The 21831-nt window shown below is 48.5% G+C and overlaps 1 protein-coding gene and 1 non-coding gene across 4 annotated transcripts in view; one reads left to right on the top strand and one right to left on the bottom strand.

The window, feature by feature from the left end:
* Window positions 1-696: 696 nt before the first annotated feature.
* SLC7A8 (solute carrier family 7 member 8) overlaps window positions 697-21831 on the bottom strand; it is a 52547-nt gene continuing 31412 nt past the window's right edge. For 2 of the 3 annotated variants that reach the window (XM_006066467.3, XM_044925311.1), the window contains exons 5-12: window positions 15099-15224; window positions 13356-13509; window positions 12584-12707; window positions 10595-10698; window positions 7265-7361; window positions 5325-5474; window positions 3311-3488; window positions 697-2832 (exon numbers count right to left, since the gene is read on the bottom strand). In XM_006066467.3, the coding sequence (XP_006066529.1) occupies window positions 2678-2832; window positions 3311-3488; window positions 5325-5474; window positions 7265-7361; window positions 10595-10698; window positions 12584-12707; window positions 13356-13509; window positions 15099-15224 (1088 nt within the window). In that variant the 3' untranslated portion in view covers window positions 697-2677. Of the gene's footprint in view, window positions 2833-3310; window positions 3489-5324; window positions 5475-7264; window positions 7362-10594; window positions 10699-12583; window positions 12708-13355; window positions 13510-15098; window positions 15225-21831 lie in introns of those variants that run through there. The other variant, XM_025296090.2, reaches the window with a different exon arrangement.
* Window positions 21622-21729, top strand: LOC112577915. Its single transcript, XR_003102112.1, has one exon. It is a non-coding gene; the product is annotated as a U6 spliceosomal RNA (small nuclear RNA).

Here is a 21831-nt window from a genome sequence, read left to right on the forward strand (position 1 = left end):
CTTTCCTAAGCCCCTTCCACTGGGGGATGTTTCTCCACAGGCTCAGCCTGTTCCTTTCTGATGCCTTTCCCTTTGCTGACTGGGCCTTGGGGGACCACCCCTGCCTCCACCTCCCTCCATTCAGCTTGGTGCTGTCTGTCCCTCGCCCAAGTTTCCACCCTGGGTAAAGATAAGCTTCTTCTTCCCAGATAGTTTGCTGGCTCTCAGCACAATACGGGCTTCCCGGGCGGCGCTAGTGGTAAAGAACCTGCCTGCCAGTGCAGGAGATGTAACAGACATGGTTTCCATCTCTGGGTCAGGAAGATCCCCTGGAGGAAGGCATGGCCACCCACTCCAGTATTCTTGCCTGGAGGATCCCATGGACAGAGGAGCCTCGAAGGCTACAGTTCACAGTGTTGCAAAGAGTCAGAGACAACTGAAGTGACTTGGCACGCATGAACAGCACAATACATCAGTAGGAACAACAATACTCAGACTTCATGGAAGTAAGGAGTTTTTGGTTCAAAATGAGAGGGAGCTGTTTGAATGTGCCAGCACCGTGCCCCAGGACACCTCAAAGCTATGGAATGCAAGGGCCTTCAGGAATGCCATCCTGGGAGGAACCTGGTAAACAAAGACCTCCCTCCTGACAGAGACAGGAAGTGCCTGGCCACTCTGTCTTGGAAGGTCATTGAATTATCAACACCACCAACTTCATTTCCATTTAAAATTTTATTACATCAACAAAAAAGAAAACAAAAAACCCTCACAAAACAAAATTCTAAAACCTAAACAAACTCAAAGACAGAAGACTATTATCCAGGTATAACCAAAACCCTCCCTGAAGGGGAGAAAAAACCCAAAAAACTTAAAAATCCCAAAGAAATAGAAATGCCAGCTTCAAAAATATTTATCCAAAAAGTAAGGCATCCACTTTACAAAAACAACAACAACAACAACAACAATAATTGGAGGAGGTTGGAGGAATGACAAGAGGGAAGAAGAGGATGGTCCCCTGACCCTCCAGGGGCCAGCCACAGTCCACCTGGAGTCCACTCAGAAGGGACCACAACTTGGAGCAAACCCGCATTTCACTGATGCAGGCTCAGGCAGGCCGGGTGAGGAGCCAGAGGCCAAGTAGGCCAGAAGGGCTCCCCAGGTATTCCAGTTGCAGCAAACAGTATGAGGAGTTGGGGGGAGGGGGACTTCTGCCTGGGATAAAAGAATCCCAGTCCTTAGCACAATAGATGAGGTGGGGAGGCTCCAAGGGCCCTGGCTGGGCAAACAACAAACAATACCTTCTCTGGAGCACGGGGAATGGCAGCCCTGCCTGCAGGACAGGATAGCTCCAAGTCCGCAAACCACAGAGAAAGGGCTTTTATGAGCCCTCCACAGTGACCTTTTGCCATGGCCCTCTCATCCTGACCTGGAGGCTGTCCAGACAGGATCTTGATGGGAGCAGGAGGAGGGACGGATGATCTGAGGTAGGGGAGGAACTGGCCTTCAGAATACACTTTCTCCCCAGTTTTCTACATGATGGGCTAGGCACCTCTAGGGAGATGGGAAAAGCCCTCCCGCTGAGGCTTGTCATACCAGGTCTGACTGGAGGGCTAGAAGCAGGGGGTATTTTTAGGTTCCAGTTCTTGGATGGGAGGTGACTTAAGGCTAATTTGGCTCAACTTTCAGGCATGAAGGGCTTGGGGAGCCTTCACACCATCGGTCCTGAAGCTAAGGTCCAGAGAAGAGGAAAAGGGCAGGATGGGGGTGCTGGCATTGCTGGCTGCCTGGAGCTGTGTGGGGGCATTGCTGCAGGGGGTCACAGGGTGGTGGGCTCCTTCCCATGGAAGTGGGAAGGAAGAGGAGTGGAGCTGCTTTGTGATTAGGAGAGAAATGTCCACTACATGGATAATAAGCAAGTTTCTGGCTTCAGGAAGCTTTGGCACCGAGTTGGGGGGAGGATACAGGGGCAGAGGCAGGGCTGGGTTTCTGCAATCTGAGCCTTTCCCAATCTGTTCCACAGGCCTGGCTGGGGGAGGGGGAGAAGGCAGTTCTCCAGCCCATTGGTCCTCAGCTCAGTGGGGACGTGCTGTCCCAAGGAGCCTCACTTTGCACAGGGGGCCAGGCCAGGGTGGTGGCCAGGAGCCGTGGGGCAGAGGGAAGCATCACCTCTGATTTCTTGGGTCCCTGGTAAAGGGAGGGGGCCTTGGGTCTCTCCAGCTGACCTTTCATGGTGACAGATTTGGTTGAGTCTGTCCCTCCCAAGTGACTCACAGTTGCTGCCACTTCTCTTGGAGCTGAAGCCTCCCTTGGGCTCAGGAATGGGGAGGGAAGGCAGTACTGAACTCAGGTTCCTGAGGAAGTGACTGAGGGTGTGGACCCTGGAGAGAGGGCTGTGGAGGGCACCCCTGGCAGCTCCTCTAACAGCTGGAACTTGGGCAGCTCAGGGGAGGAGGGCAGTCCAGGGAGGGAGAGGTGGCTTTAGACACAGACTTTGGGGTGAGAGGAGGCTAGATCTTTGGGCACAAATGTCAGTATCTTGTTTATAGTTTCTCACACCCATACCCAGGTCTTGTGCCTGCTTGACAGAGGCAGAGGTGTGTGTGACTTTGTGAGCGAGTGTGTGTGTGTGTTTGGGGGACCTGGGCAGATGGCAGAAAGGGAGAGGAGGGAGGAGGCAGCTGAGAGGGGAGAGTGGTCCTCAGGGCCCCACCGCGTCCTTGTCCTTGGAGGCAGGGGGCTGGCAGATGGGCTGCTGCTGCTCCATGTCCTGGTTCCTGTCTTCCATCTTCAGGTCCTCGGCCCCCTTGGGGTACACAACTACACATATCTTCTGACTCACCAGGGTCAGCAACTCTGTAGGAGGAGGCCACACAGAAGCCAAGTCAGTGCTGAGCATCCCACCAAGCCAACCAACCAGGCCAAGGCCCTTCTCGCTCTCCTGCCTCAGCATCTGGCCTCAGCTAGGCTCCTCTAGGAGACTCTCTCTAGGAGATGGCCGCCTTGACTGCCTCCTCCATTTCTGGGACACCTATTTGCTGGCTGCTCCTCCTCATCAAGGCCCCAGGGCCACTGACCGCCAATGCTGGGGTCTCCACCCAGCCCATGGCAGCTTCTCCAGGATGGCCATTCCGGCAGGCCTAAGGTCTGCGTGGAAATGCCCAGAGTTCTCCTCTCCTCAGAGGTCTCTGAGCAGAGACCTTTCCTGTGGCAACCCTTTCTCCAGTGCTCTGTAGACAGCCTCCTGATCCTGGTGGGGCTCTCTAGCCAGACCAGTGACCACTCTACTCCAGACCAGGGGCCCTCTGGCTGCCCATAATGTTCAGCAACTCACCAATGAACTTATTGAAACACCTGGGCTTGTGCTGCCAGTAAATACCCAGGAAGTAGACCGGCACCCCTGTCACCATGATGGCCAGGCCGATGCCACACACCACGGGCTCTGACCACAGGCTGAAGACCAGCAGGAAAGCCCAGAACAGCAAGTAGATGATGGGAAACAGCAGGTTGACCTGTGGATCAGAGTCGCTGTTACCTGTGTGGCCCCTGTGGCCCCCAAGATCAGAACATCTTCCCTCTTCTTCCCAAAGGGAAGCATTTGGAGGGCAAAGCTGGGCTTCACTCAGCTCTGTGGCTCCCCCACCCCGAGCCTTGACAGGGCAAGTGCTATGTCGAGGGATGTTGGTGAACATGGGCAGTGGGACAGTAAGAGGAGTGTGGGGGCCTAGGGAGGGGACAATCCTCATTGTCGTCCCAGGAGGGATCAAACAAGGCTTCACCATGCAGCTGCATGCCTGTGGCAGGAACAGAAGCCCGTGGGGGTTGATGAGCTTGCTGGTATATTGCTATACGTCTGCTGAGGGCCGAAGGTGAAGGAGAGCAGAAGAAGTGAATGGGGTCAAGAAGGAAACTTCCTGTCAACCAGACCCCTACCCTCTCCCAGCTGGCAGGGTATGGAAAGTGTCCCTCCTCTCACCAGAGTCAGCTCCAATTTCTTTTAAGCCATTTGAGAGGATAAACCTAAGACCCAAGAAATCAGGAAAGCTAGTGTGGTATGAGGCAGCCCGGGGCCTTGTTTATTTCAAGAAGGAGCAGACTCTACAGGTCCAACATCCTCTTGTTGACCACAGGTGGGAAGTCCCCCATAGTCTTCCTCAAGGTTCTAGACTCACTGCCTTTCTCCTCCTTGTCCTCTCCTCTCAGAGGGTACGAAAGTGGTAGGGAGATGGCGTTATTCTGCTTCCTCTTCCCTCTAGCACACTTTCTAAGCATGGCAGGAGAGTGGCAATGGAAAACTGAGATGTGAAGAGCATCTAGTCTCCCTGTGTTTCTAGAACGTGTGTTAGTTGCTCAGTTGTGTCTGACTGTTTGTGACCCCATGGACTAATGTAGCCCGCCAGGCTCCTCGGTCCATGGGATTCTCTAGGCAAGAATACTGGAGTGCGTTGATGTGCACTCCTCCAAGGAATCCTCTTGACCCAGGGATTGAACCCAGATCTCCCGCATTGTGGGCAGATTTTCTACTGCCTGAGCCACCAGGGAAGCTCATTTCCAGAATAGGATTGTTCAATAGCTCAGGGATATACCCTCTTCTTCAAATTTGCAGGAGAACCTATAGCACTCTAGCATACGTTGTTCTGAGCAATCCCATTTATTCCTATCACAAAATTATTTCTTGTACAATCAAGAGATTTACCAGGCATTTACTATGTGCAAGGCTATAGTAGTTTAAAAAGGGAGGATCATGGAGTGCTGAAGTGGACTGGGAAACTTCAAGAAAGGTTCTTGAGTATGGAAAATGGTTAAAATTTGGAGAGGCAGATGGGAGAAGGAAATTCATTCTGGGATGAGATGGAGAGACTGAATGAGTAAAGCCAGTTACGTGGAGGGACAAGGAGGAGACTAGTCAGATTAGAAGGTCCAGGAAAAGTCAGCTGACTTTTTAAAGCCTTAGAGCCACAGGAAACAAAGGAATGACATGATGGAAAAAATGACATGATGGAAGTTATCAGGTCATGGAACCTATTCCTCCAGCTGCAGTTTGCTCTGGTCCCATGGAGAATGGAAATGGCTGCCCCCTTCACACACGGCCTTTGCTTCCCAAAGGGTCTCCCACCATCGTGGAGATGATGAGGCTTGGTCAACAGTGAGAACAAGGTGATTCTTAAAAAATCTGAGCTCATGGAGAAGGAAATGGCAACCCACTCCAGTGTTCTCGCCTAGAGAATCCCAGGGACGGGGAAGCCTGGTGGGCTGCCGTCTATGGGGTCGAAAAAAAAAAAAAAAATCTGAGCTCAGTTAGAAGCAGTGGAGGAGGGGGAGGGGGCCCCACAGGGAGGTTCTAGCACCTTAATGGGGCGGTTGATGTCCGGCTTCTTCCAGCGAAGAACTATCTGTCCGGCAACCGTGACACCATAGAAGAGGTAGTTGATGAAGCCCACGTAGTTGATGAGCGTGTATATGTCGCCGGTGACAAGCATCAGCAGGGTGGAGATGCACTGGGGGGCATGGAAGAAGCTCATCAGTGATCAGAAAGGCCCTGGGAGACCGGATAAGCTGTTTACTGGTGGCAGGCTGCTCGCCTGCCTCTAGGCAGACAATGCCATTCCACAGTGGATCTCTCAAAATGGAGGCTTTATAGCTTCTCCTAGAAACCCAGGTCATTGCTAACAGCTTCTTCACCAGGAAGTTCTTTCTTTACTGCAGGAGTGATAATCAAAACATTTAACCATGGGTACAACATGGGCACTAACCACTCAGAACAGATGCTGGCTGTATACCCCTGGATGGGCAATGCTGGTGGTACCCAGCTCTATGCCACTCTGGTCTCATTTATATTTCTTCCCTAGTTGAAGCTCAAGCTAATTTTGTCTTTTATCCCTTAGGGAAGACTGTTAACTGTAGATTAAGGTTTATTCTTGCCCTCATCCTCTTTTCCTGGTTGAGTCATCTAATTTATTTTTCTTCTTTCCTTTTTTTTTTTTTAAATGTCATAAACAGTTATATAGCACTTCCTAAGTGTCAGGCTCTATTTTTAGCATTCTACAAATATTAACTCATGTAATCGTCATAACATCCTTCTGAAGTTTTCTTGACAGAGTTCACTTCCCAATTTCAAAATCATCTCAGTGGATCTCTCAGAAGCATATTCTTTCCCTCTGCTAATTTGTTAAGGCCAATAGAAGGCTCAGTTCTCCTGTAAGATCTGATGGTGAAAATAAGAAGAATTTAAGGGATGAAAAAGCCAGATTCTTCCTGTAGTTGCCTGGTAGTCATAAAGAAAAGAAAGAAAGTGAAGTTGCTCAGTCGTGTTCGACTCTGCGACTCCATGGACTGTAGCCTACCAGGTTCCTCTGTCCGTGGAATTTTCCAGGCAAGAATACTGGAGTGGGTTGCCATCATAAGCCTGCCCCAATGGTGCAAACTGAAAAAAATCTTGTGGCTCACTGGGAGCACTGAGCCTTCTCCAGCTGCCTTTCACTACTGACCAATCAAGATGACCTTCTTCCTGTATCGGAACGTTCTGAAATTTCTTCTAATGTACAGTGAATGCCCTTGACTCTTGAGAGCTCTGCTCTCTGGTCTAACTGCTTCTCTGTTAGACCAAAGTCATTTTTGATATTTTAGTTGGGATCCAGAAGGAAAAACAAAAAACCAAAGACTCACTGGGGATAAGTCTTTCTCTTTCTGTATGCCCTATATAAATGATTCTACTCTTGTGTAATTCTGCCTCCATTTACCAGACAACCCCCTTGTTTCCTTTTCTCCACTTTCAGTTTACCAGTCTTCCCTTCTGATTTTTCTTATTTGGTGTGACACCAGATTTGGTGAACACCAGATTTATTTCAATGGTGTTTCCCCAGGACTGGCAGAGCCTCCTTGGGCAAGAGGGTTGATGGGGAAGGGTGGGAGTGTGCTGTGATCAGCCAGGAGCAGAGGCCCAAAGCTGCAACCCTGTGGGTAACAGGGGCAGGAGGAGCCAAGGAAAAAAGCTTCTTTGTGAGCTTGTATAATCTGGAAGCAGCTACTTCAGTCTGACTCAAAACGATGGAAGAATGAGATGAGCCGGCCTGGGAGACTTAAGGCATTTCAGGACTTAGGCTCCTTCCTTGCTGTATCTTTTGATATTAATCAGGCCCATGTATACCATTTGCTAGATTATCAGAGGCCCCAAGAAACCTAGGAGCACAAGGGTAACAGCGGCACGTTTGGGAAGTATGAGCTCCCAGTTCAAAATAGCACAAAGAGGGAGGGTATGTGTAGGGCTGACAGAGGGAGGGACCCTTACTGTGAACAGCAAGGCTGGGATGGGGGTGCAGCGCTTCACGTGGATCATGGCCAACACGCTGGGAAGGTGGCCCTCCCTGGCTCCGGCAAAGAACAGCCTGGCAGAGAGAAAAGCAGGTCAGCCTGGGATTTCCCATGGACCAGCCAAGCCTCCCTCCCTAGCCCAGCTCCCTCATCCGTGTCCACCTCTGCCCACACAGGAGCATCTCTACTCCAGCCAGGTACTCCTCGTGCACACCTTCCAGCCCACTAGTGAAAGGACCCACGTTCACAAATGCAGGTGCAGGCAAACCAGAGGCAGTCAGTGGATACGTGGATGGATTCAGGGGTGTGGAGACCTTGAGTGTGATCTGGGGTTCCTGATGACGTGCTGTTACTCTGTCTCTCACAAAGCTTGGAGAGCTGTAGGAGTAGCCTCTCTCTCCTTTGCTTAATGCCTTAATCCCTTAAAAAATGTACCTCCCCCCTCAGAGGATATAGGTTCTTTGGGGCATGGGGAATAAACTGTACATGAAAATATATATCCTGGTGAAGAAGTAGTTGCCCTTGTGGGGGGTAGGGAATGGATGTGGATGAGGAAGGGACACATGAGAACTTGGCAGGGGGGATATGTGGAAATGTTCTATATCATCGTGTTTTGGGTGGTAGTTACATGGTTGTCTACAATCGTTAAAATTCATCAATCTGAACATTTATGATCTGGGTATTTTGTGGTATGTACCTGAAAATTTATATCCTTAAACTACTTATTCTAATCCCAAAAAACCATCCTAAAGAAATGTATACAGTTAGTAAAAGGAGTACATACAAAGATATTGTAAGAGAAAAAAGATTGAAAAAAAATAGACAAGAAACTCAAACTTTTTTTTTTTTTTCCTGCACTGTGCCATAGCTTATAGGCTCTTAGTTCCTTGACCAAGATTGAACCTTGGGCCCTTGGCAATGAAAGCATGGAGTCCTAACCATTTAACTTCCAGGAAATTCCCCCAAACTTATTTTTTAAGTTTAAAATAATGATAATTTTTCTGTCTGAGATACTTGTAGACTCACATGCAGTTGTAAGAAATAATGTGACCTTACATAGTCTTCACCCAAAACTCTCCCATTGGTAATATACTGCAAAACTATACTATAGTATCATGACTTGTATATTAATGTTTACAAATTATTTTTAAAAAGAGAGATTTTAGGGAATTCCTTGGTGGTCCAGTGGTTAAGAATCTGCCTTCCAATGCAGGGAACACAGGTTTGATCCCTGGTTGGGGAACTAAGATCCCACATGCTGTGGGGCAACCAAGCCCACACACAACTAGAGAAGCCTGTTTGATGCAGCAAGACCCAGTGTAGCCAGGATAAAAAAAAAGAGAGAGAGAGAGAAATTTTAACATAAAGAGCAGCCCTTCTTCCTCTTTCCTCTCCCAAGAAAAAAGAATACTGTAAGCTGTTAGGAGTCATTTACATATTAGTAGAAATTAGACCACTTTTTCTTTTTTCTATGATTTTGGAGGGAAAGGATCAGCTAAGGGGTGAGAGGAAGGGGATGTGATGGGGGGGACAGAATGGCAGAGAGTCAGTACGCTGGGTAGTCTGGAGAGAACTGTCACTTTGTCGTTTGGGTATGGTGGAGAGTGGGGCGATCAGCAGCAGCTCCTGAGGAGTGTGAGGGTTGATTATGGCCCCAAGTACCCATATGCACACCATCGTTGCCACCATCAGCAACCTCGCCCATTTCATAGTTTCATGCAGCTACACGGCATCGCCTCTGCAGGGCAGCCTCATGCACCCAGGGGGCCCCAGGTGCTCTGTGGGCCTCACCATGCACATAACCAGGGTCCCATGTTCATATCTCTCTTCCACATGCAGCCAGGACCAAGGGAGTTGACAGGTACAACAGCACTGGCAAGTCAAGTTCACAAGAGACAATCGTTGCCCGGCGAGCCAACCACGGAGCAGACAGGACATTAAGCATGACACACGCATACACACGCCTACTCCTCAGGAAGAATCATCCTCTCCCTTCCCCCAAACACAAAGGAGTAAGAGAGAGGAGGGAAGGGAGGAAGGAACTGAAAGGATGAGTTGAGGAGGCCTGCTGGGTGAGCTGTGCCTCTGACTCCAAGGCTGAGCGCACCGGGCCACCGCCTCCGCATGCACACACAGCCGGACTACATGCACGCAGACTGCTGCTCAGCCTGCCCGAGGGACAAACCCCACTCTAAAGCGACTGGAGCCAGTCACTCTCTTCCAAAAGATCCCAGAGAGCCTCATGGGTCACTGATCTTCCACCGCTCGCCCTTGGCCGGGGCCTCCAGGTGGCCACTGCTCCTGTGTAACACGCATAGGAGGTTGCCGTGGGTGAGTGCCGGAGGGTCCTGGGGTGAAGGGAACGCCCACACTCCCTCTTCCCTGCCCTGCCCTGCCCTCTTCCCTTCCCTGTCCTGAAAACATGACACTCGTTTGTCATTTCATGGGAACTCCTCCCTGATATGACTGGTGGTTTGGGAAGCAGTTGAACTCAGGGGCTCACAGCTTGTGAGTAGGACTGTGTCCTTGGGGGAGGGGGGCTTCCTAAGAACCCTGGGAGGAACCCTCTGAGCCACAGCAATGGAAATCATCCATTATCTGCTGGGCTCAACCGCCCATTCTGGAGACAACAGATGGGACATCAAAGAGGGGGCCAGATGTCCGGGTGTGCAGAGGTGGGGGCTGGGGACTCCTGGGTCCACTCACACCTTGGGCTTCCCTGAGAGTTTGGGGTGAGATATGGCTTTGGACAAATGTTTCCCTTTCGTTCTTCCCTAGTTCTCACTTCACACCCCTACCTGAGTCTCATGGTGGCCACACAAGGGCCTTCCACAACTGCTTTGTCTGTTCAACAGGGAGGAGCCTGCACCCTCAGGGCACTCAGAGATGAGCCGGTTCCACCTGCAGTCTAGACCCAGGACTTTCAAGGGAGGGCAGCCCAGAGGCCCCGGGCATGGGTCCCTCCTGGTCCCTTTCAGAGTGGGGTTCCTTTCCAGCCAGCATGGCCTGTTTCTAGGCAAGTGGAAAAGGACTCCAAGGCTGCAGGCAAGACGCTGTCCTGCTGCCAAGCACACGGCCCGGGCCTCCTCAGCCCTCTGCTCCTCTGGACATGAGGTGGGAAGGCTGGTGCTTCTTGCCACCACATGTAAAGCCACACACGTCGTGCGTCACCACATGAGCAGCACAGGCTCCTCCGCCAGGCGCCCACACAGAGCCCCGTTGATGGAGACAAGCCCCCCCCACATATACAGAGCAATATGCACAGCAGAGGGGTCCCTGGCCCTGGAAGGGCCTGGATGGCACTCACCGGGAGGAGGTGAAGAGGGACCCATTGACTCCCCCAAATGTAGACAGGGCGACAGAAATGGGCATGATCCAGGCCATGACCCCCAAGAGTTTCTCTCCAAAAGTCTGAGAGGGAAAACAAGAGGGTGAGTAGAGAAGGAGAGCTCACAGCCTTCCACATGCGTGTCAATGCTGAGAAGGCTCCCTCCCAAACCCACCCCTGCTGAGTCTCAGGTTAGAGTCCAGGGAAGGAGGGACAATGGAGTCCGTGTCCTGGCTGCTCGTGCACCCCCAGTTCCCTTGGTGATGACTACACAGTGAGGAGTCAGGGATGTTTGGGACTGAATAATGAACAGGACTGTGTGCTGGTGATGATAATAATAAACATTTGTTATCCTTGCTGTATGGATAAGGAAACTGAGGCACAAAGCAATTAAGTAGTTTGCCTAAGATCACACACCCAGAAAGTGGAGGGTGAGGACCGGAAGCCAGCTGTGTGAGTCCAGGCCTCTCGTACAAGATACACTAATGAGTCAGGCGGGCTGGGTTCAAATCATAGCCTAGCATTTAGGAGCTATGAGATCTTGAGCAAAGTTCTTAATTTTTGAGCCTCAGCTTTTCCATCTGTAAAATAGAAATAAATCTTGATTCATAGAAACAGAAGATATTGGGGGGGGTGGTTGGTATGATAAGAAAAAACCACTACGTAGGCTAAAGAAAAGGTGGTGAAGCTATACACTAGTCTTCATGTATTGAAAGGATATAAAATGTTGGGGAGCAGCTTTTTCCACATTCTCTGAGTGAGGGACATACTTGAGTTATGGCACTTGTGTTTATGCATAACGTATAGCACATATGGGGAAAGGGTTGTTCAGAAGAGCTGTCTTGCTGGGGAGGGTTGATGTCTGTGAACAGACAGTGCAGGGCCTCTTTCTTGATGGTCTTCAGAGATGAGACGTGTGAGAACAGTGGCGGGGTGGGGCTGTGGTCCGGGTGAAGCCACATGAGGGAACTATGTGGTTCCCAGGTCTTTCCCAGGTAACAAGGACCAGAATGCCTTGGACCTGCAAGATCTCTTTCCCCAAAGAACACAAACTGCACACGCTTTTCCCTGATGCGGGAAGGAGTCAGGTTGTCCAGGTGTGGTCATAGAGGCAGAGGGAAATGGCATGTCTTGTGCAAGACAGTGACTTTCTGAGGAGGAACCCATCTTCTTTATACAATCATCACGTATACAGTTTAAAGTGCCCTCGGTCAGGAGTTAGTTCTTCTCAGGTGGCTCAGTGGTAAAGAGTGGGCTTGCCAAGAAGGAGACTCAGGAGATGCTGGTTCAATCCCTGGGTTGAGAAGATCCCCTAGAGAAGGAAATGGCAACCCACTCCTGTATTCTTATCTAGGAAGTCCCGTGGACAGAGGAGCCTGGTGGGCTGCTGTCCATAGGATTGAAAGTGTCAGACATGATCTGGTGACTAACCTACCACCACAGATCAGGAGTTGGCAAACTTTTCTGTCAAGGGTCAGATAGTAAATATTTTGATTGCTCCTGGACACCTGAAGGTGTGGCTTCTGCCCTAAGGACTTGAGAAGACTTCCAAACCCACAAAGTCATGGATCAGGGGAAAGTGAGTGGGACTAAACCCGTGAAGCTATGTCACTGTTCCTGGTTTGAGGGCATATGAGAGTTTTTGCTTTTAAATATTTATTGGAGTTTAGTTGATTTACAATGTGGTCTTAGTTTTGAGGGCATGTAAGTTTGATTTCTATCCTTTTTTTAAGTTGAACTATAGTTGACTTACTGTTTCAGGCAAAGCAACTCAGTGATATATTTTATATATATATATATATATATATTCTTTTTCAGATTCTTTTCCATTATAGGTTAGTACATGATATTGAATATATTTCCCTGTGCTATACAGTAGGTCCTTATTCTTTATCTATTTTATATATAGGAGTGCATCTCTGTTAGGCCCTATTCCTAATTTACCCCTCCTCAGGTTTAATTTCTTACCACAGCGACTGCATTTGATGCCAGCAGCTCCTGGGGGGACATTGCAGTGACGTAAGCCACATTGGCAAAGACATACACAAATGTGACCAGTGGGATGGAGATGAAGATGGCTCTGGGAAGGTTCCTGTAGAGGGAGAGGAGGTGAGAGGGGGCAGGTCTGGCACCTGGGACCACCTGCCTAGTCAGGGGGTCTGGGGAGTGCCTTCTGTCTCTCTGCAGGAAGCTGACCTTGCAGCCTTCTGTGATGTTCCCTCTACTTGGGGGGTGGATTTTGTCTCCATACAGGAAGGACAGTTGAAAGGAAATAAGACAGCTTAGGCTGGAAGTACACTCCATACCTGTTTATCTCTTCCTGACCAGAGTCTCCACAATGCGCTCACCCCCCCCCACCCCCCCATAATTCCTACATCTCAAGACAAAGACCTGTCTGTTGCAAGACAGGTGAGTAAGATGCCTGGAATTTTCTCAGGGCACATTTCATTCTCTAAGGCAGTGGAGTTATCTCAGCACCACTTTCAGCTTGTAATCTGCTCCAGGGTAGTCACTGGATTGTTTTTCTCCTGCAGGGTGAGTGACAAATGGTCTAAGTTCCTGGAAAATGAACCATTTCTTCAGGCTGAACCATTTTGAATGGTTCAAAATGAACCATTTCCCCAGGTCATGGTCAGAAGGGGGCTATCGGGAGAAGTGGGCGCTGGGCACCTGGCTCCCTCTTTCCAGTGGCAGGTGCCTTGGATATTGAAGGGGGAGGGGGAGAGCTGTTGTAACTCACTTGTGGGGATCAACAAGCTCCTCAGTCACGTAATTTAGAAAGTTCCAGCCTCCATAGGCAAAGGAGCCTTGAAGGAAAGCCAGTGCGATGAGGCCAATGTCGGGTTCTTGGAAATTATCAAATGCATTCTTTGGCTCCAGCCAGAAGTACTGTCCTGTGGACACACAGACAGGAGGCTGCTCAGAGAGACACATGTCAGAGCCTGGCAGCCCCAGGTCCCTGGTCTCCAGTGAACCCCACATATTGGTGAAGTGGGGCCAAAAATGGGCTGAGAAGTTCAGGACCCCCCAGAACATGATAATGATGAGTCCAAAGGGGGGCTCAGGTCCAAAGCACAGCTCTGAATGTTCCTTTTTCAAAAGGCAGAGTTCCTTGGAAGGAAAGACTGGGAGAGGTTACTGGGCAGGGCAGGGTAAATGGAGCTGGCTCACTAGGACTCAGAGATGCAGGAGTGGAGTCACTGGCAGTCTTCTGACCACCCTCCCTCATATTCAAGTTTGTACATTTTCATGGAGAAAGCAGCAAGAACAACGGACGCTCAAACATAAGCTTCTGTGATGCTATTAGCTCAAGCTTGCTGTGCTTTCTTCGTCAATATCCTCCTGTCTCTTCCTAGGGTGTGCATTTGGTCTATCTTTTCATGGAATAGATCTCCTGAAGACGGGCAATCTTCAGTGGACAGCTTTCCAATTGCCTTCTCAGCCCTCAGCACAGTATCCTGTACACAGGGGGTCCTCAGGAAAGGCTGCTAAGACTGTAATGAGATACAGAGTAGCTGACCATACGTTATATCTTCACCCATAATCGAGCATTTAGACAGGAAATAATGAGATGAGAGTGATTGGGAGAAGGCTTTGAGCCAGATTAGGAGAGCCTCATATCTTCGAAAAGACAGCCCAGCGATTTCTTTAAGTCTCAACTCTTGAAAATAATACCACCTGCTAAAGAAATGAATCCAAAGGATGAAAATAATTAGGCCCATAATAGAGCTGAACCTTAACTCTGTTTCCTGGAATCAAAATCCAGACACACCGTACCACCTCCAGGGCTTGTGGGCGGGTGGGAGGTCCCCCTGTTTGTCATCTGACTTTCTCTAGGAGGTAGTGACACTAGGCAAAGTCTGGTGCTGCCATGGGAACCATGGAAACCAAATACAGACTCAGGCTTGGAAAGGGCCAATCCAATGGGGAATGTTGGCAGGGGCCCCAGGAATGTAGAGCTCTCTCTTGTGGAGCTGAGTAATTTCTGAAATGTGTAAAAATCTCCTCTGTCTCCCATTTAAGATACAGACAAGATAAAATATAAGATACAAAGAGCTTTCCTGGAGCTGGGACAAACAGCAATGTTTAGAAATATGGAATCTTCATTTACCTGTGCTGGAACCATGAGGTCAGCATGGGAGGAGAGAATTTGGCACCCCAGGGGGTGCTCAGCTCCCAACCATCCTGGGGAAATTGGTTTCTTGTTCCCTTTGTCAAGCAAGTGAATAAGAAAAGTCATTCAAGGACTCCCCTAGTTGCATTGGGAGTTAAGGCTCCCAATGCAGTGGGCCCCAGTTCAATCCCTGCTCTGGGAAAACTAAATCCCGCATGGCACAACTAAGACTTGGCACAGCCAAAAGAATAAATAGTAATAATACATAAGAAAAGGATAGAATTGGGACATCTCAGGTTGTGCACACATCCAGGGACAGTGCGAGGGTGTGTATACATGCAAGGGTTGGCGTGTTCTGATGATACCCACCTTTGCAGATCTGTACAACTCCCATGATGATGATCAGGCCCAGGGCCAGGAGCTTGCCAGCTGTGAAGATGTCTTGAACCCGGGTGGCCCACCGCACACTGGAGCAGTTGATCCATGTGAGGAGCACTGCAATGACAGACCCCCAAACACATCCTCAGGGCCATAAGGAGACTACTGGATCCCTCTGGACAGAAGCAGCAACGCTCCTCGGTCCTGATGATGAGACTGTAATAGGCGAGCCAAAAATGCTGCAGGCTCATCACCAGCATCTGAAACTTTGGAGGGGTTAGTAGGTGGGGTTCCAAATGCGGATTGCTTGCCACAAATTAGAGCTTGCTCAGAACACGCCCTGCTCAGGCTTAGAAGTCAGAAGTGAGCATGGAAGTGTGGACACTGACTTTGGGGAAAAATCAGCCTCTCATCAGGGCATGAATGTGGGCTCAAGATATTGTGTGCTCAAGAGGAGCCCTAAGCAGCTGGTAGAATCCTGGATGTCCTCTTCCTGAACCTGATTTTAGGGTAACAAGGTTTAAGGGAATCTTTTGTTACTCAGCTTTTTCAAGTTCTAATTTACATTTAGTAAAGTTCATTTTTGTAAGTGTACAGTTTGATGAGATTTGACAAATGTATTCAGTTGTTTAGTCACTTCAACACCCTCTGTACAGAACATTTGCAACACCCCTAAAAGTCCTTTTTTATATTGTGCTCCTTTGAGGTCAGCCCCTTTCCCTTACCTCTGGAAATCACCAATTTAACTTCTGTCCCAAAAGTTTTGCCTTTTCCAGAATGTCACATAAATGGAATCATACAATATGCAGCCTTTTGCGTCTGGCTTATTTCACTTAAAATGATGGTTCTGAGATCCATTCATGTTGCTGTATACATTAATAGTCCCTTTCTATTGTCAAGGAACATTCCACTATATGAATGTATTAGTTTTCTATTCAATAGGCGATGGACATTTGGGTGGCTCCCAGTTTGGGGCTATTATAAATAAAGCTGCTATAAGCACCTGCACAGAAGTTTTTGAGTGGATCATAGAGGTCTTTGAGGGGAGTTTTCATTTAAGTAAATTTCCAGGGATGGGATTTTGGGTCATATGGTGAATGTAGTTTGACTTTATATGAAATAACCAAACTGTTTTCCAAAGTGGTTATATCATTTTGAATTCCCACCTGGAATGCATACTCCTGTTGCTCTGTATCCTTGGCAGCATTTGGTATTGTCAGCTTCAAAAGTCCGACCATTTCAAAAGGGTATGTAGTGACATTTCATTGAGGTTTTGATCAGGGCTGATCTCCTTCAGAATGGACTGGTTGGACCTCCTTGAAGTCCAAGGGACTCTCAAGAGTCTTCTCCAACACCACAGTTCAAAAGCATCAATTCTACAGTGCTCAGCCTTCTTCACAGTCCAACTTTCCCATCCATACATGACCACTGGAAAAACCATAGCCTTGACTAGATGGACCTTAGTTGGCAAAGTAATGTCTCTGCTTTTGAATATGCTATCTAGGTTGGTCATAACTTTCCTTCCAAAGAGTAAGTGTCTTTTAATTTCATGGCTGCAGTCAGCATCTGCAGTGATTTTGGAGCCCAGAAAAATAAAGTCTGACACTGTTTCCCTGTTTCCCCATCTATTTGCCATGAAGTGATGGGACCAGATGCCATGATCTTTTTTTTTCTAAATGTTGAGCTTTAAGCCAACTTTTTCACTCTCTACTTTCACTTTCATCAAGAGGCTTTTTAGTTCCTCTTCACTTTCTGCCATAAGGGTAGTGTCATTTGCATATCTGAGGTTATTGATATTTCTCCCGGCAATCTTGATTCCAGCTTGTACTTCTTCCAGCCCAGCGTTTCTCATGATGTACTCTGCATAGAAGTTAAATCAGCAAGGTGACAATATACAGCCTTGACGTACTCCTTTTCCTATCTGGAACCAGTCTGTTGTTCTGAAGGAGATCAGCCCTGGGATTTCTTTGGAAGGAATGATGCTAAAGCTGAAACTCTATTACTTTGGCCCCATGCGAAGAGTTGACTCAGTGGAAAAGACTCTGGACGTACTCTGCATAGAAGTTAAATCAGCAAGGTGACAATATACAGCCTTGACGTACTCCTTTTCCTATCTGGAACCAGTCTGTTGTTCTGAAGGAGATCAGCCCTGGGATTTCTTTGGAAGGAATGATGCTAAAGCTGAAACTCCATTCCTTTGGCCACCTCATGCGAAGTGTTGACTCAGTGGAAAAGACTCTGGACGTACTCTGCATAGAAGTTAAATAAGCAGGGTGACAATATACAGCCTTGACGTACTCCTTTTCCTATCTGGAACCAGTCTGTTGTTCTGAAGGAGATCAGCCCTGGGATTTCTTTGGAAGGAATGATGCTAAAGCTGAAACTCCAGTACTTTGGCCACCTCAAGCGAAGAGTTGACTCATTGGAAAAGACTCTGATGCTGGGAGGGTTTGGGGGAAGGAGGAGAAGGGGACAACAGAGGATGAGATGGCTGCATGGCATTACTGACTCAATGGATGTGAGTCTGAGTGAACTCCAGGAGTTGGTGATGGACAGGGAGGCCTGGCGTGCTGTGATTCATGGGGTCGCAAAGAGTCAGACACGACTGAGCGACTGAACTGAACTGAACTGAGAGACTAATGCTATTGAGCATGTTTTCATGTTTATTTGCCACCATCCCCATATCTTCTTTGGTGGCATGGGGGGCTGGGAGTCACAAGGATCCCATAGAAACACTAACAACATGGAACCTCCAAGGGCTGGCCAAGAGCTCAAAAGCTACGTGATAGGATGGTTTTACTGCCACACTGCCTAAGCAACTTAGGGGAGCACAGGGGCTGCAGTTACCCAGCTTCCTGATGGTTATGAAGTACTTGAGAATATGGGAAAAAAATTAAAATCCCCTCGTTTCCCCTTCCCCTGAAACAGACACCGGGATGTGCCCTCAACCTTCCAGGGGACAAGCCATACATGTAGTGAGACTCTGTCTCCTCAAGCCTCTAATCAGGCCTCAGATTTTCCTTGAACAGCTGACCAAGTTCTATCAACACCTTCTCCTGAAACTGTGCTTTTACTTTCCAAGTATTTTCCAACCTTACTTGATTCTGAGAACATCTCCTCAGGGTAAGGACCTGAGAGTATTATCTATCTGTAACCTTCCTCCCTGTGCTGTTTCTACCAGGGAACTTCCTCATCTTTCAAGATCCAGCTCAAATGTCACCCGCACCATGAGTCTTTATTATTTTATTTATTCCTAACAAGGTGCCTGCCAGGTAAGATGTATCAGCTGCATTTTGTAGACAAGAAACAAAGTTCATTCCTCCTTTCTACTCTCAGACCACTTTGTTAATAAGGCTGGCACTTATTTCTTTGTATTACAATTATCTCTTTTTCTGTGTCTCCTTGTAGAAGTGCAGGGCTATGACTTTTTCATATTTTTAACCCCAGGGCATATCATTTGCCATTGTTATTTAATCACTAAGTCGTGTCCGACTCTTTTTCGACCCCACAGATTGTAGCCTGCCAGGCTCCTCTGTCTGTGGGATTCTCCAGGCAAGAATACTGGAGTGGGTTGCCATTTCCTTCTCCAGGGGATCTTCCCAACCCAGGGATCAAACCCAAGTCTCCCGCGTTGACAGGTGGATTCTTTACCACTGAGACACCACGGAAGCCAGGGCATATCATTGGTGCCTGCATATAGTAGGTGCTCAACAAATAGTTAATACTTGAATAAAGAAAATGCCACAATTCATCAATCCTCCAGTCTCATCTCAGTCTGCACTTTCTACAGTGGGCACCAATCTCCCCAGCTCTCCAGGAACCTTCTCAGTTGGTTTCACATCATCAAAACAGCAGCAGGAAGCATAAGTTCAAGGGCAGGAACTCTTGATTCCTAGTGGAGGAGCTTTTATCCAAGATGGTGTCATATAATGAGAATCAAAACATGTTTTCAGAGGAAGGATTTCATGTGCCCGAACTAGGAGAACATTTTGTAAATGTTCCAGATGGGCTGAGATGTCCTGATACATACACATTATCTTGCTCAATTCAGTAAGGATTTCAGGATCACATGCCTGGTAACAAGTAATTAGGTCTGTAATCTCAACTCCTCCCCAGGCCCCTAGGTACAAGTCTGGGCCCTTGGGCCCCTGGAGTTCAAGCAGATACAAACAATGACTAAAGGATAAAGGAGACTGATGTATGAAAGGAGATTAGGAAACAAAACCCTTGTGACTCCAGGAGAGGTAAGGATTACAGAATGAGGAACCAGATCATGATGTCATCATGCAGAGATCATCCTTGCCAAGGGGAGGAGAGGGCAAAATGAGGTCACCTCCCCATGTGCCAGCTTAACCAGGCAGCCAGAAAGGCTTCTTCACAGTGTTCCTGGGGACATCGAGAAGTTTGAAGGAAAGGACCATTTGTCAAGTTAACTTACTGTGCGTGTCTTCTGTCCTTCCTAAGCCTACCCCCACAAGAACCCAGCCCTTAACTAATCTTTAACCTCTAGACTTTTCAGGAATCTTTCAGACATAATAGGGACTTCCCTGGTGGCTCAGACGGTAAAGCGTCTGCCTGCACTGCGGGAGACCAGGGTTTGATCCCTGGGTCGGGAAGATCCCCTGGAGAAGGAAATGGCAACCCATTCCAGTACTCTTGCCTGGAAAATTCCATGGACAGAGGAGCCTTGTAGGCTACAGACCATGGGATCGCAAAGAGCCGGTCACGACTGAGCAACTTCACTCACTCACTCAGACATAATAGAGAAATCTTGAGAATAGGGTGGGGGAGATAGGCCGCCTGTGACACTAATCTCCTTGGACAATGGCTGCAGCACCCCCCACCCCCCACCCCGTCTGACCCTTGGCCCTGCAGGCAATCACAGCATGTGACTGAGGGGAGAGAAGGTACTTTCAGTCTCCTGGTACCCCAGGTTAGCCTCCCTCACAGCAGGCTGAAACCTGAGCTTCCATCCCAAGAGGAAAGGTCAGTGAGGAAAGGCAACACTTGCCAAGACCCTGCCTTCCTCAGGCATTCTGTCTCTGTCTATACCCAGAGCACTTTCTGTTGCTGAGGGCTATGTCCCTGCTCTCTTCCCAGCCAGATCTTGAGTTCTGCATGCTAGAGATACAGAGACCTTACGGAAGCCACATGTAGATGGGGATGAGGGGCAATTACAGCTTGAGATGTGAGAGTCTCCATCCATCCATCCATCCAACCGTCATCTACAAAGAACCTTACTAGATACCCTGGTGGGGGGAGTTATAAATAAGACACAAGTCCCTTCCTCTCTTTAGGAAGTTCACACTGTAAGAGGGGAGATGGCTGAGCTAAAAGATCACAAAGCAACATGATGATAGTAGAGCTCTTCACAGAAGCTTGGCAGGCATCCACATGGAGCCCCTAGGTCAGCCCAAGGAAATCAGAGATGCTTCCTTTTCCTTTTGGCCAAGCCCCACAGCTTGTGGGATTTTAGTTTCCCCCAATCAGGACTCAAACCTGGACCCTAGGCAATGAGAACTCAGAGTCCTAACTACTGGACTGCCAAGGAATTCCCCAGAGATGCTTCTTATAGGTGAGGAAGATCCTAGCATTAGAGAATTTTTATAATGTGGGGCTAGCTGGACAAAATAAACAGGAAGACATAAGATGGGTTCTTGCGCATTGTAGTCTGACTGTGTGGAGGGTTGCTGCTTCTCTAGAGGGCCCCATGGAATTCCAGGTTTCTCTGTATTTCTTGGGCATCTTCTCCTCTCTTTTTCTTTTGTTTCCTGGCTTATAAAAAAAAGGAACGGTGAAAGGTTATCAAGAAGATGAGACTTCAAGAAGATGCTGAAGTCAGGGGTTGGTTACTTAATCTGCCCCGTTTGAAAACCTTAATGTCAACGTAATGGGAGAGAGACAAAAAAATGAGGCAGGCAGGAGGAGGGGACTCAGAACCCAGTAATCTCTTACCCTGCCCAGAACCCAGGGCCTGGTAACTGCCACGTAGGTGGGAAAGCAGGGCTCAGTGCTTTCTGCCCTAGGAAATCTGTAGGATCAGCAGAGAGGCAGAATCCTTGTCAGACCCATGACAGTGCCTGTGCCGATCTGGAACGTCCACCGTGAAGAGGGTAGGTAAGCTCCTGCTCCCTAAGAGAAGGTATCCCTCACCGCAGGCCAGTCCTGATCCTCAAACTCTGATTCCCTCACCCCAGGCCAGCCCTGATCCTCACACTGTGATCCCTGGGGAGTCACGAAGCCTCTGTTTCACTTCTCTCCCTGACAAGACACCAGAACTCATTGGGCCTGTGGTGGGCAGACACACCACCTCAAAGGTGTCAACATTCTAATCTTGTGAATGTTGCCTTACAAAAGGAATTTCACAAATGTGATTAAGTATCTTCAGGTGGGGAGATGATCCTGGATTATCTGAGGGGGCCCCGCCTCCTTATAACAGGGAGGCAGGAAGTTCAGAGTTACAAAAAGAGATGTGATAATGGAAAACAGAAGTCAGAGACGGAGAAAGGCTTGAGTGCTCACTTTGGCAGCACACACACTAATAAATTGGAATGACCAGAGAAGATTAGCATGGCTCCTGCGCAAGGATGACAAGCAAATTCATGAAACAGTCCATATTTTTATAGAAAACAAATTTATGGTTATCACAAGGGAAAAGGGGGAGAGGGTTAAATTTGGAGTTTGGGATTAGCAGATACACAGTACTATATGTAAAATAAACAAG

This window comes from Bubalus bubalis, chromosome 11 (genome assembly GCF_019923935.1).
Source record: "Bubalus bubalis isolate 160015118507 breed Murrah chromosome 11, NDDB_SH_1, whole genome shotgun sequence".
Lineage (NCBI taxonomy): Eukaryota > Metazoa > Chordata > Mammalia > Artiodactyla > Bovidae > Bubalus > Bubalus bubalis.